The following is a 16959-nucleotide window of genomic DNA, read 5'->3' on the forward strand; positions in this document are numbered from 1 at the left end:
TTTTCGGCTTTTGTAGAACTCAGTTTTCTATATGCATGATTTTGTTAGATAATCCAAACAGGTTTTTAGGTGGTTACAACCGAAACTATGTTTTAGGAGATCTGGTTTTCTATAACCACAGTTGAATGTCTGACAGGAATCACGGGCCAAACAAAAATATGTTGCTTAGGACAACACCCTCCTCGAATGCTCAAATCAAATAATCAACCCGTGGATCTGGATCATCCTTCATGTCTCACGTCCGTTATTCCCTTCTCGGAAAGAAGGGCAGATAGATAGCACGGCAATTTGTTTTGTTGTTGCCCGCCCTATGCGTTTCAACCGTTCGTTCGTTGCTCAATACAACCTCCGTCCTGATTTATTGGTTCGCTTTATATTATGTGTCAAACTTTGATTTCAAATTTAAAAGGTGCTTGGATCCAAAAAACTTATTTTAGTCTGACTAAAAATAATCTCTTTAAGAGGCTAAAGTTCCAAGCACCTCTGACTAAAAAGGAGCTAAAACTAGTCTTGAGGCTAAAAAATTTTAGTCAGGGTACCTCTACTAAATTGTGGATTAGTCCTCTCTCTCCTCATTTAACTTCTCTCCTTTAACACAAGTGAGTTCTGGATTGGAGGGTTTAGAGGATAATAAATGCTCATTAACTTGATTTTATTCTCTTTAGTATTTGGATCCAAGCATGGATGAGGCTACCAAGCTTTAGTCCCACTACTTTTTTTAGAACACCTTAAATTTAGCTAAAAAAATGCTAATACTTATATTATTTTTAATGACATGCATTAATATTTTTTTAGTTAAATCTCTAGTCAAAACTTAGCACAGAATGCGAAGAAACTAATAAAACAAGACGGAGGTAGTAATATTCAGCTTGTGATCGGAAAGGGCAGAACCGTCCATGCAACCTTTCGCAGTCAGGCGGTACATATCCAGAGTGATCTATTGCTAATCTCTGATTGGCGTCCCCTGTGTGGCAATAACGGACCGATGGGTCATTACGCAGGGGTCACCACAAGAAAGGGAAAACGAACGCATGTCGTGCCGGGCAGCCAGCGGATATGGTCTGGATGGAGTGGCCAGCGCATCCCGCCCGCAATCCAGTGGATCCGCCGTCGAGTGGGACGGTCGTGTCAGGACCCAGACTCGGGACAGCAACGTTCGATAGCAGCAGCCAGCAAGACGATGTCGATCGTGTCGCCGTCCGGTGGTGGAGCAAGCTGATTGCTGGATCTCCATGGTGAATGAGGATGAGGGAAATGTTTTGTTGGATCCGTTTTTCCTCCTGGGAGAGGGAAATGTGATGCCTCCCCGTCCCGTCCGACACGGACACGGTCTTTCTTCCCTTTATTTGCCTGCTATGGTGCGTGTCGCTTGTGTCATGCCCACGGGGTGCTGAATCGATGGGTGCCGACCAACACCGCCAGCACGCAGAACACCTCATATTTCTCTATTGATGACAAGTGGAATTCATACTAGAATGGAGCAAAACATTTGGCCTCCGGAAAAGATGCAGGGGAAATGAAATCCCAGTCACACTACTCCATGATTGCTAAGTTAGGAGCACCGTCCCGTCGTGCACATAAAAGAAAGAAGAAGCGGCTAGCTGGGTTTTGGCCGAATTTTGGTATCCGACCCAAACCAATCAATACAGGGGAAATGAAATTCGAGGCGCTATTATTTACGGAAACAAAAACAATACTCCCTTCGTTTCAAAATAGATGACTCAACTTTGTAATAATCTTAAGTCATTTAGTTTGGAAGGGAGGGAGTACATGTGAACCAAATCAATCAATACAGGGAAAAGGGGACTGAAAAGAGGAGCAGTGTTGTTTCACTCATATTGAGACGGTAGTGGCCAGTGGACCAATGATGAGGGTGCATACCCACCTGTCTGCCAAAAGACTCCGGAATCTCGTTCTCTCGCAACAGATTTGACTACTCGAGAGAAGGGGGGAACTGATAGGACATTCGCCGAGCTTGCATACTTATCAACGGCGTCTTCTAGATCTTTCGGAGCGACAAGTATTTCCGGACGGAGGCGGTACATAACAAGGTGTCTGTAGGGCCTTGCATGTGGGGCTAGGGAGAGATATTTTTTTTCCCGTATCATGAGAGCCTCTTTCATTCAAAGGATTATTATAGGAATCTTGATTCAGGTCTCTTGAAAAGGATGTTATCTTGTGACGTGGTGGAACAAATTATATGTCGAGTAAGATTTATTTTATGAGGGACAAGTAAATTTAATTGGACACGCCATTTTTAATTATGTGTTTTTCGTATTCCTGCATCTTCAGAATCCCGTGAAATAAAGAAGGCCCTAGAAAAAAAGGTAAAGGTTGTGGCCAAAATAATAATAATAATTATGTTTTTTTTGCAAATTTAAAACTTATGTTCTTCCATAAACTAGTAAAGAAAACACTATACATGACATGTGGATAGTCGGACCAAGATAACTAAAACATGCAAATAATACATTTTATTGACAATTTCAAGTGCATGCATTTTTGTTATATTCTTATATGTCTTAATATTTTGACTATAGCTGGCATCGGAAAAAACTTAAAATAGATGTAATTGTGCACACTTTAAGAGAACGCTGGTGTTTTTAAAAAGGAAATTATTACATTTACCATTTAAAATATTTCATAATATGAATTCCCATAAAGTTTTAGTGATGTGTACATACAAAAAGTGACTGCCACCTGTACATATCAGTGACCATGTCAAGGCCTAAAACACAATCTATTTACAAACCAAGGGTATTAGATTGAATATATGACAATCACAAGAAATTATTAGTATGAATGCACCAATCGGTGTACAAAAATTGCTCAAGAATATTACTTCTCGATATCATGCCTAGATCAAAGGCAAATACATCCACGTGTTTTTCTGTTAAGTAGGACTACTACATATCATGTATCAAAAATATCAGCAAGGACGGGAAAAAATCGCATGGACGCATGAAATATTTAGAGTAAATTCGAAAACAACAATTAAAATTAAAATTCTATAAGTAGAAGTAATTAAAGGATGGTAGAAAGGTATCAGCAACCCTTAGGTGGACACTTACAAAATGAGATTAATGATTCTAGACGACCCAAATCAAAAGTATCTCATCCAAGTCTTGCTTTTCAAATAGTTTAGGACCTGAAACTTCGATGAATTTGTAAGAAAAATGATGAAAATATTCCAATTTTTCAAACGTGTTCTTACAATAAAGAATCTTTCTACGAACTGGAGGCAAGAAAAATTAAAGAAGCGTGGAGCACCCTACAGTTTCTGACTAGGATCCGCACGCACGCACATGGGTGGTTGCGCGATCTTTCCACGCTTGTACTACTACAGTTATTAACGGAGGCCATGCTCCATTGCTCGCTCGACACGTGTGCCGGCGCCACGTTTTTCCCACACGTGCCGCGGACTTTTCCGCACAGTGCTCCCCCCCCACAACTGTCGGACTGATCCGGCCGGTGCTGGTAAAAGTTGATGAACCCGGTACTCCGATGCCCGCACAGCGCACCGAATCATGCCATGCCATGCCAGCCGGTCGATGCCGACGTTGACCCGTCAGCCCGGCCGGGCATTGGTTCGGCAATTCGGCACGTTGCGCCGGCCGGCGCTGCGGGGCTGCGGGCGATCGATGGACACAATCATGGCGCGCTCACGTCGCGCGCTGGTCCATCCCCGCCGGGGGCCCTGGCCGCCGGGCGCACGTCGATCGGGTGCGCTGTGCCGGTGCCATCGCCGGCCGTGGACACGGACGGACGGATGCACGGACCACCGCGGTGTCGCGGACGCGGTCGTCGGTGGTTAGGCCAACTCCACCGCGCGATCCCAAACGAACGTCCGTTTTGTCCGGATTCTGTCCGTTTGGATAGGGATTTGGGGCCGTGTCCGAGTCTGTCCTGGGATGCGGTGGCCGTACGTCCAGCACGCGACCGCACCCTTTTGCCCCATCTTTGCCGCGTCTATTTTTTTTAAAAAAGCGACGTTTCAAATGCCAAGCCCCAGTTCACTACCCCAGTTTATCACGTCGGCAACAAAGCCAGCGGCCTACACGACCATCGCCAGCATCCGCCAGCGGCTGGCAACACAGCCAGCCTCCAAAATGAATAGTTGTACTCGCCGGCAACACAGCCAGCGGCCGGCAACACAGCGGCCTTCAAAATGAATGTTTTTTCGCCGGCACACTGCCAGCGGCCCAGCGGGCGGGCGGCACCCATGCCAGCCTTCAAAAAGAACGGCCACACCGATCGGACGACCTAATTCAGGCCTTCGGCGTCGAGCATCTCCTTCTGCTTGGCCTCGAACCAGGCACTCGTCTTGTCGCTCATCTTCGACAAGTCCACGCTCATGATCACAAGAGCCACCTCCTTCGCTTTGGTGGCGGCATTGGTGGCCTCGATGTCGAGCTGCCTCTGCCTGGCTTTAACGTTGTCGGCCTCGATGTCGAGCTGCCTTTGCCGGGCGGCCTCTTCCATGTCGAACTGCCTTTGCCGGGCCGGTTCCTCCATGTCTATCTTCCTTTTCTTGGCCGCCTCCTCCATCTCAAGCTTCTTTCTTTGAAGGTCTAGGTATTGCTTCATTTGCTCGTCCTTACTTTGCCGCTTCTTCTCGTCCCTCACATCCTTTTGAGACATCATGCCATGCAAAGTGTCATGCAATGCCATAGATGAGGCATCACATATGTCATCAACCTTGGAGTTGGTCTTGCCCCTCGGCCTCTTCAACGCCTCGCCATCTCCACCTCCGGCGAATTTGGCCGTCTTCAGTCCTCTCTTTCTTTATAGTTCACGGTATTGGTCCTTAAACTTAGGGCAATTGTTGATGAGCGCCCAACAATGCGTAAGAGTGAATGGCTTGTCATTGTGCCGGGCCTTGAATGCCTCCAAAGATTGAAATGCCTACACCACATGATCAACAACAAGTGAACATGCAAACATATACACGGCCGAAGTCTCATGGCCGTAGCAACGGAAAGGGCAAGAAAGAGGAGAGCATACCATGTCCCCAACGCCGAGTCCACTCACGGGCCGTGCTTCAACGCTCTCAAATGCGGCGCAATACTTGTTGCACTCTTGTTGGATGAACAACCATCTTTTTTGAATCGAGCCGATGCCACGGTTGCTTGTAATTTGATAGGGCTCAAACATCTTCCTTTTATGAAATGTTTTGTGGACTCTCGTCCAAAAAACAATGCCCTTTTGTTGCGCGCCGGTCCTTGGATCTTGGCTAATCTCCATCCAAGCTTGGCAAATTAACTTGTCCTCATCTTGTGTATATGAACCCGTGCGAATGCTCTTCCGCTTCTTTTGTGCTTCCGCTCTTTGGGTGAGCTCGTCGATGAACAATGGCTCGCCACTAATATCAACATCATTGTCTTCATCTTCGTCTTCACCTTCGACATAGATGTCATCGTCTTCATGCCACGAATCACCATGGTCGTAGTCAGCACGGTCGTCGGCCTCTTCATCGGGCACATACTGGGCGCGACCATCCTGACTTTGGGTCTCCTCGGGGTCGTAGGCATGGCCATGCCCACCCTGGAAGATCACGTCCTCCATATACTGGTTGTAGAAGGGGTCGTCGACCGTTGCCGTTGAGGTTGGCATTCCGTCAAACAACACGCGGGGGGGGGGGGGGGGGGGGAGGGGGGGCATGGTACCCGTGAACGGTGCCCGCGCCTGCTTTCTTTGCATCTCGACGGACGGCCGCCCGCCGTTGCTGGACTCAGGCGTGACGTTGAGGTCGACAGTGGCGGAGCCAGCTATCTGGCAAGGCCTGGCAGCTGCCACACCTAAATTTCAACCAAAGGTACTGGTACACCTACGTGCTGGATATGGACCTGGTACTACAAGTACGTAGCTGGTGGGGATGATGTAAAACTCCGCCGAACAGAGCACGACTACACGCAGGATAATAGAATATGGTACTTAAATTTGGATTTTAGTTGTATTTGCGAAACACAAAGTATTTATACATCTAATATTCTAGGCAGTTTTTGGTCAGTTGCATTTTACATGCTTTTCTCCTTCATAAGCTTGGCCACACCTGAAAATTATTTCTGCATTCGCCACTGGAGGTCGATGACGGTCGCGGGGCGTGGTGTGGATGGCGCGAACAAGCCCACGTCCGGCGACGCCGAGAAACGGGTCTGGCCGTCGTGCCTTGGCGGAGGAAAGCCGGGCGACATGGGCGCGACGCGCGATGTCGGCGACTGGCAGTGCGTAGGCCGGGCGACCGACGAGCCTGTGCTCACCGGGCCGACAGCCGCTGCATGCAACCCCGCCGGACGGCCCATGCCAAACATGAGGATGGCGTGCGCTTTGTTGACGAGGTCCTCCTTCTCGTCGGCAGCGGCCTTTCGCCGCGTGGCCTCCAGCTCCTCGCGCTGGGCGGCGAACTTGGTCGCGGCGACATTGACCTTGACGGCTGCTCTCCGTTCCCTCCTCTTCGTCGAATCCGCGTCCAACTTGGCGATCTCCTCCGGCGTGCACTCCGACCACGGCTTCCTTGGCGCATTCTTCTTCACCTTTGCGGTCGGGTCGACGGCCAGGCCGCCGGAACTCGGCGGGGCGTCGGCCATGGACGGGGGAGAGAGGAGGCGGCGGAAGGGCCGTGTGAGGGTTTGGGGAAAATGGCGCCAAATGGGTGTGGGAGGGTTTTGGTTTCTCCCACCGACAGGCGGGCTACGGAAGGACAAGCGCGCGCGTCCCGCCCGTTCGCGCGCTGTCTGTTTCACCCCAAAACCGGCGCAAACTTGGACCGGGGATGGGTCGAAAGCGGACACAAAACGGACAAAAATCCGTTTACGCCCGCGCGCTGGGCCGTCTCGTTTGTTTTTTTTACTCCAAATAGATGGGGACGGATAAGATAGGGTCGCGTGGTGGAGTTGGCCTTACGTGCGTAGGCGCGGCATGGAGGGCTCCTCGGTCGGCCGGCCCGTCGTGCGGGCAACGTGCGCGTGTGCGGGTGTGCGGGAGGGCGTGTGGGCCGCGCCCGGCGGTGGCGAGGGGATGGAACGGGGATAGAGGAGCCAGGGTGGCAGGCTTTGGCCTCGGGCTGTCTCGCCGCGATCCGCTACGCTCGGCGAGACGGTGACGGTGATGGATGTGCGGGCGAGCTGATTGATCGGGGCCTTTTCATGCAGGTGGCGTTACGTCCGTCCCGGGTACATGCTGGATGGATGGACGGATGGAACTTACTTTACTTGCAGCAGCGCGGTCGGCTTTGATTCGATCGTCCTTCGCGCACGAGAATCACACCGTGCGAGCAGGAGGAAACTACGCGGCAGGAAGCTTCCCGCCAAGAGGAGTGCATCAAAATATCATGTCATAACCTGTGTCTCGTACCACTTGAGACTTGTCAGCGCCTCCTTCCCATCCGGAGATGAGAAACCGCGCAGCTAGTTGTAGGTGCATTCCGTCGTGTGCTTTTCTCACATGGGAATATTTTCGTCAAGACATGCAATAAATCATATAGGTTGAGCTTCTGAAGAAGTTATAAGAAATGTGATCATCTGTGAACCTACATACATACACAGATAATCGGGCGTAAAAAAACACATACAAATTATTCGGGTTCCGTTTATATGCGCTTCTTGTGTGATTCTCACTTGCATATACAATTGGGGTAGTCTGTCATGTAAAAAAGGGAAATTTTGCTTCGCCCTCTCTACTGCCAGCGCGATGAAACGCTCGAGCACCTCTTGCTTAGATGTGTTTTCGCCCGAGAGGTGTCGCCTGAGGTGCTAAGGTGGATCGGAATTCACCAGATTGTCCCCTCCACGGTTCCATCGATGACTCAACCATGCAGTGGTGGACCTCTCTACAACACATTGTCCCCTGAAGTTACAGAAGGGCATGAACTCGGTGATCCTATGCACTCCACGCTTCATATGGCTTGAGAGAAACAGAAAGGTGTTCAAGAACGCCCCCTCCTCCTTTGGAGTGGTGTTCGAGAAAATCAAGAACCATTGTCATGAGTGGCGGAAGGGTAACACTAGTCTAAAACGAGTAGCACCATAGTTCTTCCCGTGGACCTGTTTGAGATGGAGCCTTTCCATGGCGCTTAGAGACAATCTTGTAAATGAACCTTGCTTTCTATCTTAATATATAAGCACATGGCTCTCGAGTGTTCTTATTTTATTTTTAAAAATTTAAACAAATAAATGACCACACGATCTCTAGATTCGGTTTCAATTTCACTAAAGTACTCCTCACATCGATACCCACGTTGGTGCTTAATCTCTTCTCAGTCATTTTCTTTTGAATATCTCCCCTAGGATATTTATAATAAACTAATTTTCTATGGAGCATGGATAGTAAGATAAATACTTTTATTGGCTATAACTTTTTTTACAAGGTTCCAATCGTGTATCTGTCCATCTAATATAACATGTCTTACATTAGATTAGTATAGTTTAACTAATATTGACATATGGACTTATAAATAATTTTCTAGCCATATTTCTTAAGTGCAATTATAATGATTAGATGCGCAGATCTCCCGGTTATGATTTGTTTTAGTTGTAGTTATGCAGTGTTTAGGTACGGTTATATAGACCCAATGATTATTATCTGTTTATGTATAATTATGAAGATCTAGTGTATTTGGTTTGTTTATAGACAATGATATATCTAACCAGTACAATCTATTTGTGTATGATTATGTGCACAACAATTGTTATTTACTAATAAAAGATGGTCTACCAAGTGAACGATCGAGTGTTTTGTTCTTTTTAGAATGTGTATAACATTTCTGAATAATTTTATCTTTCATATCATGCTTTGATATATAATATATATGAAACTACCGGTAATAGTTTCATCAATCCATATATTTAAATTGTGGAATTTCTTCTGTAAAAAACAAAAAAAAAGCTCCATTTTTATGACAAGTGTATTTGTTTACGAGAGAACTCGTATATTTTTCTCATATTATATAGACACTTATTTGTGCATTGATAAATTTGTGTTTTTAACATGTCAGGTTTCCAAACCAAAAAACCACATGCATGCTTCAATGATTTATTATGGGCACTACACAAGATTTTTTTTAGGGAGAAGCCGCATGCAAGTTCAGAGCACCGACGCCATATGTGGAGTTTTCCACTATTTAGGAGAAAGAAAATTTATTTCACACATGTTTTTGCCATGTGCTAGATTTACATTGAATTCTGATTTAGGAAAGACACTCACCTTTGTCATTATTTTTTTCATTCCCCCCATGCCTGGAGACGGTGTCAGTCCACATGTGCGTACAATTTCTTATTTATGTACAACAACTTGATTCCCACAATTTTGAATTGTTCATCTGTCCGCCACTAACTATGGTGTAGGAGATCCAGCCGGTATGGAGTCATGATCACACTTCCATGGCCGATGAAGCTGAACTTATTTTTTGGCCGGCGAGGCCGAACACTTCTTATTTCATCCTACATTTTCAGCTCACGACATATAAGGCCAGAAAAATACATATTGTTGGCCGGCCTGCATTTTGACACATTGCTGTTTGCATTATCTATGTGCATTTGGAGAACATAGTATATAGACTTCAAGATTGACCATCAACAAAATTTAATATGATGTTTTCAGCGAGGCTCATTCTATATGTAATTAACGAGATTGTATTATGGACTCTAGAAACTCGTACCGCAAAATTGCAAATTTCAGTCAGACTCAATGCCAATGTGATGCATTGATGCGGAACATATTCACTATTATTCTCGGAAAGAATGGGTTAATATAGTTTTTTCTATTTTGTGTTTTCATTTACTTATGTTGTATACAAGCATATACTAACACATCGATATATTTTATGTATCACACTAATAGCAAAGTCCCTAGACCGTTGTGTGTGTGTGTGTGCACGCGCATGTTTTCATAAGACCACATAAAATCTGGAAAACACGTATTTTTTATAGTACTCTGAATTGTGGACAATTACGTTTAAAGAAAACCTCAAGGGGAGATACCTCAATAATTCTAATAATAAAATTTAGTTAACTAAAATTATGATTTTTTAAAAAATTCTTTCTTCTTAAAAAACTTGAATTTTGGAAAATCTTTTTTTTTGCTTTTTCCTACATTGTTTGGATGATGTTGAGGTGGCGTGGAAGGCACATAAGCACCACATCGCCTTAACCATTTTTGGAATTATCAAAATCACTTTCGAATGATCGGAGGAGGGTATTCTATCTGTTTACTGGAATCACGCGAGCTCGGATAAATACAATGTTTTGGGGCAACCTAGGCTTTGAGACATTCATATTTTGTATTATGCACATTTATAGAATAGGGTACATAGACTTCAAGATAACCACTTAGGTTTCCATGAAACTCATTATTGTATATATTTAAGTAGGGGTGGAAACGGATCGGATGCGGATCGGATAGTGCTCTTACCACTTCCATTTTCATATTTTCAAAACGAATACGAATCCGAATACGGATGTTATCGGATACGGATGCGGCTCGGATATTATTCGAATACGGATACGTATTGGATATTTTCTTGATTCAGAACGGATACGAATAATATCAACATATTGCTTAAGTAAATTAGTCGATAGCTATGTGACCTAAAATAATCAACTTGTGACATACAATAAGTCAATGATAAATAGGTTTATGAATAAATACTATTGTAATGCATAATAATTTATAAGTTTAATCATATAAAGAGTAAAATTTGACCACTTATTTGGCTTTTATGTTGGATAATTGGAATATTGGGCCTAGAATTTTAAAAATTACCCCCCATAATCTTATTCGGATACGGATATATCCACTTCCATATCCATATTTGTGTCAAAATCTCCTACCATATTTTATTTTTTATTTGTGTAATAAATTCGGATACGGATAATTTCCATTTCCATTTTGGTTCGGATGCGGATGTTTCGGATACGAATAGGCATTTTCTCGAATACGAATATCGGATATTTCGGATTATCCGCTACCACTTTCCACCCCTATATTTAAGTAAGGAGATTGTCTTATGAGACTCCAGGAACTTGAAACCACACAGTCGCAGATTTGGACATAATGGTGCAATGTGATGCATTCACCTAGACAAATATAGTTCACTATAGTTCTCGAAAAAAATAACAAATATAGAGTTATTTGATTTATGTTTTGGTTCTTTATTATTCTCTATACAAAAGTATATTGGCACGCCTGTATATTTTATCTGTCACACACTATTAGCAAAATCACTTTCCTACATTGTTTGGATGATGTTGAGGTGGCGTGGAAGGCACATAAGCACCACATCGCCTTAACCATTTTTGGAATTATCAAAATCACTTTCGAATGATCTGAGGAGGGTATTCTATCTGTTTACTGGAATCACGTGAGCTCGGATAAATACAATGTTTTGGGGCAACCTAGGCTTTGAGACATTCATATTTTGTATTATGCACATTTATAGAATAGGGTACATAGACTTCAAGATAACCACTTAGGTTTCCATGGAACTCATTATTGTATATATTTAAGTAAGGAGATTGTCTTATGAGACTCCAGGAACTTGAAACCACACAGTCGCAGATTTGGACATAATGGTGCAATGTGATGCATTCACCTAGACAAATATAGTTCACTATAGTTCTCGAAAAAATAACAAATATAGAGTTATTTGATTTATGTTTTGGTTCTTTATTATTCTCTATACAAAAGTATATTGGCACGCCTGTATATTTTATCTGTCACACACTATTAGCAAAATCCGTAGACCAGTTTTTTCTTCATAAAACCACATGAACTTTTAGAAACACGTATGATGTGAAAGTACTCTGGATTGTTTATAGGAGTACATCTAACAAAAATTTCAATGGAAGAACAATTATTATATCCCTTAGTGTATATGAAATCGAATTTATTTAACCAAAGTTCTGATATTTTGAAATTCATATTGTCTTGGAAGACTTCAATTTTAGAATATCCATTTTGGGTTATTTTTCTGCATTGGTTGGATGATGATGAGGTTGTGTGGAAGACAAGTAAGCACCACATCACCTAAACCATATTCAATTTTGTTTTTCTTCCTCTAAAATGAAGGCCTTGACCTCCAAAACGGATTTGCTATTTCTCTGTGCCTGAAATTTCTTCTCCCGTCAGTCACCTTTTCTCTTCTTCCTTCCTTCTCCTTCTTCCTTCCCTCTTGACCAGATCTTGTCGGAGAAGAACTAGTCCCACCATCTATCTTAGTTTGAAGTAATGGCCCCATTATCTATCTTAGGGGTGGGAGCTAGGGGGTTGTCGGAGGTTTTCATGGGTGGTGCCGGGCTCAGAGGGATGGTCGGGGCTGCGACCAGCAACGACGGTGGGAGGAGGTCGAGGGGAGGACGGGGCGGTGAAGCGGTGCGCGGTAGCGCCAACCGGCCGCGGGTGGTGGAGGCCGGCGGTTAGGGCGGGGTAGGCTTGGGGGTCGGGAGGGGAAAGAAGGAATGGAGGTTGAAGATGAAGTGAATCTGTTTTGAACCGTTGGATTATGATCTAGCAGTTCCTGTATAAGTGACTGATGGATGGATGAAAACATTTCAGGTACGTGACGTACAGTCGGTCCGGTATATAAAACGCCGCGGGCGCAGCCACAACGCCAAACGCGCACGCACACGCACACACTACCATAAAAGCAGAGCCGAGCGCACGCGCGCGAAAGGAGCTCGGGAAAGCCCCGATCGATGTTCTTCCTCATGGTCGCGGGCGCGGGCGCGGGTTCGACCACGTGTCACGTCGCGGCGCACGCCCTGGCGAGCCCGGTGGCCGCCGTCTTCTTCGCCTCGGCCGTGTGCACGCTGGCCCTCGCCGTGCTCCTGGGCTCCATGCGGCTGCGGCCGCCGTGGTGGTGCGCGTGCGCGGTGTGCGAGGCCTACCTGACGGCGTCGTGGACGGGCGAGTTCGACAACCTCTGCGACTGGTTCGCCCACCTGCTGCGCCGCGAGCCCGGGCGGACCGTGCACGTGCACGTCCTCGGCAACGTGCTCACCGCCAACCCGGCCACCGTCGAGCACATGCTCCGCGGCCGGTTCGACAACTACCCCAAGGGCGCGCCCTTCTCCGCCATCCTCGCCGACTTCCTCGGCCGCGGCATATTCAACGTCGACGGCGACTCCTGGCTCTTCCAGCGCAAGCTCGCCGCCGCCGAGCTCGCGTCCCCGGCGATCCGCGCCTTCACGGCCAGCGTCGTTGCCTCCGAGCTGAGGTGCCGCCTCATTCCTCTGCTCCACTCTGCTTCCGCTGAACAGGGTGGCCAGGAGAAGCTGCTCGACCTGCAGGACGTGTTCCGCCGCTTCGCTTTCGACTGCATATGCAAGATCTCCTTCGGCCTCGACCCCGGCTGCCTCGAGCTGTCCCTGCCTATGTCGGCGTTCGCCGACGCTTTCGACACGGCGTCGATGCTCTCGGCGCGGCGAGCGACGGCGCCCATGCACGTGGTCTGGAAGCTTAAGCGGTTGCTCAACATAGGGGATGAGCGGGAGCTCCGCGACGCGATCGGCCTCGTCGACGATCTTGCCGCCGAGGTCATCCGGCAGCGCCGCAAGCTCGGCTCCGCTACTGCCTCGGGCGACGACCTCCTGTCGCGCTTCATGGGCTCCATCAACGACGACAAGTACCTCCGCGACATCGTCGTGAGCTTCCTGCTGGCCGGGCGCGACACCGTCGCCTCTGCTCTCACCGCCTTCTTCCTGCTCCTCTCCGACCACCCCCACGTCGCCGACGCGATCCGGGACGAGGTCTCCCGCGTCACCGCCGGAGGGAGAGACGTCGACGACCACCCCGCGATCGCCTCCTCCGAGAATCTCAAGGACATGCACTACGTGCACGCGGCCCTGTACGAGTGCATGCGGCTGTTCCCGCCGGTGCAGTTCGACTCCAAGTTCGCGGCCGGGGAGGACACGCTCCCGGACGGCACGCCCGTGGCCAAGGGCACCCGGGTGACCTACCACGCGTACGCCATGGGGCGGATGGAGTCCGTGTGGGGGCCCGACTGCGCCGAGTTCCGGCCGGAGAGGTGGCTCCGGGACAGCCAGTTCGTGCCGGAGAGCCCGTACCGGTACCCGGTGTTCCAGGGCGGCGTGCGCGTCTGCATTGGCAAGGAGCTGGCCATCATGGAGATGAAGGCCGCCATCGTGGCCGTGGTCCAGGGCTTCGACATCGAGACGGTGGGGCGGAGCTCGCGGCGGCCCAAGTTCGCGCCGGGGCTCACCGCCACGTTCGCCGGGGGGGTGCCGGTCAAAGTGCGCCGGCGAGCACGTGCGCGCGGCTAGGTTTATACAGTAACTTTTTTTTTTACTTAGTCAAAACGTCGCCGTCAGCCGCACGGGATGGATGGATCTATTCGTTTCATCTTTGCTTTGCGACCGCACATCGGATGTGATCGGGCGCACGCAAACTTGTTGTAATCCACTCCTGCTCGAGAGTCAATGGCAGCACCCAGCTTGGTGAGTGCGCTGGAAGGAATGAGTACCATCGTAAGAGCGGATTAGGCTAAAGCTAAGTGACCTTTCCTCGGGTGCGACTTGGGCCAACGGTGCAGCCGCCGGAGATCTTTCCAAGTTCAACGCACAAGTTCGTGCCCCAACCTCCGATGCCATTATTGATGACAGATTTCCCATCCGATGCAAAGTTAGAGAACAGATGTTCTTCAGCGTGGATTTTCTAGTTATGGACAGCATCGATTCAATTATTGAGAGGTGGTCGGCCATTGATTGAATGAATTGCAGTGTACTATTGTTGTTCGATTATGCAGAGGAAGAGAATTGTGCGTTGCCAGAGGATAAACAATGTGTGTGATTGAGATGATAAACTTTTGGGATTTGCTAATCCTCATCTAGATGAGAACTAACAAAGTCTCATTTAACTCTTACATTATTGGATTAATCTTATTAAATAAAAAAGACATGCCTCGGTAATTCAATCTATTTTAGGGTTAGGGTAAACTCTCCCCTTCTTGAGTTCGGTTTTCGATCCTCCTTGAGTTCGTCCATCTGGATGTAGTTGACGGAGCTCCGGTATAGATTCATGTCATCTTTCTGGAGCAGTGAGGTTAGAGTTTCTCGTCGTGTGACGACGTTTAGTGTCAGGTGGTTCAGATTTATTCGAGGGTTCAACGACGATGACTGCGGCTCCAGTACGCTGGTCCTAGGGGCATGTCCACAAACACTTTCCATCTGTCATCGACAAGGTCAACCCGGCTTCGATAGAGGAACGGCGACAGCGACGCATCGGCGGCTCGTTCTGGCAGTATTAATGGTTCTTCGGTGGTCTCGGAATATCGATGTAGTTTTATTATAGTTAAGATGCTTTGTACCTATGATATATGATAGTAGATGTTGATCTTTTTAAATGAAAGATGAGAATTAGCAAATCCAGGAAAAGAAAATTGAGAAACTCATTTCAGCACAAGGATAAGTACGTGCTACTACGATGAGACTCGAGTGGAAGGGGGGGCAATGCACATGTGCCGGGGGCCTCGTGCGACTGCAACTGTTGGATCGGATCCTACCTTTCCAAGTGCCATGCACGAGACCGTTCTTCCGGACGCCTTGCCAACGAATCGCTGCTGTGCGATGGCCACGCATGTGCTGCAGTCGTCTGCCAATCCATTCATTTATCATCCCCCGGCCCCCCAACGTTTCGCTTCTCATGCAGACAGACACGGGCGAGGTGGGGAGCACGTTTTGTTTGGTAGGGAAGGGGAGGGTATACAGTCGTGGGAGTACTACTGTAGTTCATATTCGTCACATGTGTTCGGTATCACATTCGCGTACGTACGACCGTCCAGCTGCGGTTGTCCCTGCCAATCAATGCTCAAAATTAGATGGAAATGGGTGTTTTTTATGTAAAAGAATGGTTATTCCCTCCCTTAACCTTTTACTTGTCTCATTTTTACCACTTTTTTTTATAGAAAAAACACGCAAGAGCATTCCGTGCCTCCTGTATTAAGACAGAAGGGAATATTTTTTTAAGAAAAGACATAAGGGAATATACACTACAAAGTTTATGTAGCTCCGATCACATGTGATCCGCCACAATCCATCCTTGCAACCGTTCACAAGCCTCTAGATCTCGCTAGTTTCCACATCGCAAATTCGAAGTACGCGAGATACAAAATCAAAATATTTTTTGATTGCCATCATTGTCTGCCCTACCAAATTTCTCGAAATGGCCAAAACATTGGTCCTTGTTTGGCCGATTTCCAATTCTTTTATGACAATGCTCCTTTAGCAACTCTAGTTTATTTTCTCTAGCCAAATTTGGTTGACTCACGGTCAAGCAAAACGCCGACCTAATAATTTTGCCTATACTCAAATTTTTGGTAGGGTAAACTCGGGCAAGAATAAAAAAAATGTTATGTCTTCGACCATGTCAACGCTGCTTTCTTGCTACGAAGTGCCACCATCTACCCGACACACTTTCTTTCCCTTTTTCCTCCCCACCGACTGTCGGGACTAACAAAGCTTCTCTTCCCACATCTAGTGTGGCGTCCAACAACCTTCAGGAGCAGATGCATGACCACCTTCATGCGTATGTTGTGTAGCACCTTTCCGTCATGGGGCTAGGGTTTTGCCATCTAGTTGCGGCACGAGCATCGTCGTGGTTTCCGCACATGCCACCTATGGCTTACATGTCAAAAAGGCGCGATCAAGTTCGCCAAAGACATTGTCGCACCTTCTCATGGCTGCGAGATGATATAGGGTAGTTGCTCATTGTTTATCTTTAGTTCCAAGTTGAAAATTGGTGTACATACTATTCAATATGAATATCGAGTTGATATTGGTTGAGAAATCGGTTCTGTAGGTAGAATATTGGATGTTATGAGTAAAAATATGATTATATTGTGTTGAAGTTTAATCTAGGCGGGTTAAGTTGACTTCTTTTATGGGTAGAATGTCAATTTATATTAGGTTGGAGGTTGGAATTCCATTTCACATGAGATGAAACTAGCAA

At 47.0% G+C, this 16959-nt stretch overlaps 1 protein-coding gene across 1 annotated transcript; it reads left to right on the forward strand.

Annotated features, from left to right (window-relative positions):
- The first annotated feature begins 12591 nt into the window (after positions 1 to 12591).
- Positions 12592 to 14470, forward strand: LOC125520286 (cytochrome P450 94C1-like). The gene has a single exon (XM_048685172.1). It carries the CDS (start codon positions 12690 to 12692, stop codon positions 14274 to 14276), a length of 1587 nt encoding a protein of 528 aa, XP_048541129.1. The 5' UTR covers positions 12592 to 12689; the 3' UTR covers positions 14277 to 14470.
- The last annotated feature ends 2489 nt before the right edge of the window (positions 14471 to 16959 follow it).

This window comes from Triticum urartu, chromosome 1, assembly GCF_003073215.2.
Source record: "Triticum urartu cultivar G1812 chromosome 1, Tu2.1, whole genome shotgun sequence".
In the NCBI taxonomy this organism is placed as follows: domain Eukaryota; kingdom Viridiplantae; phylum Streptophyta; class Magnoliopsida; order Poales; family Poaceae; genus Triticum; species Triticum urartu.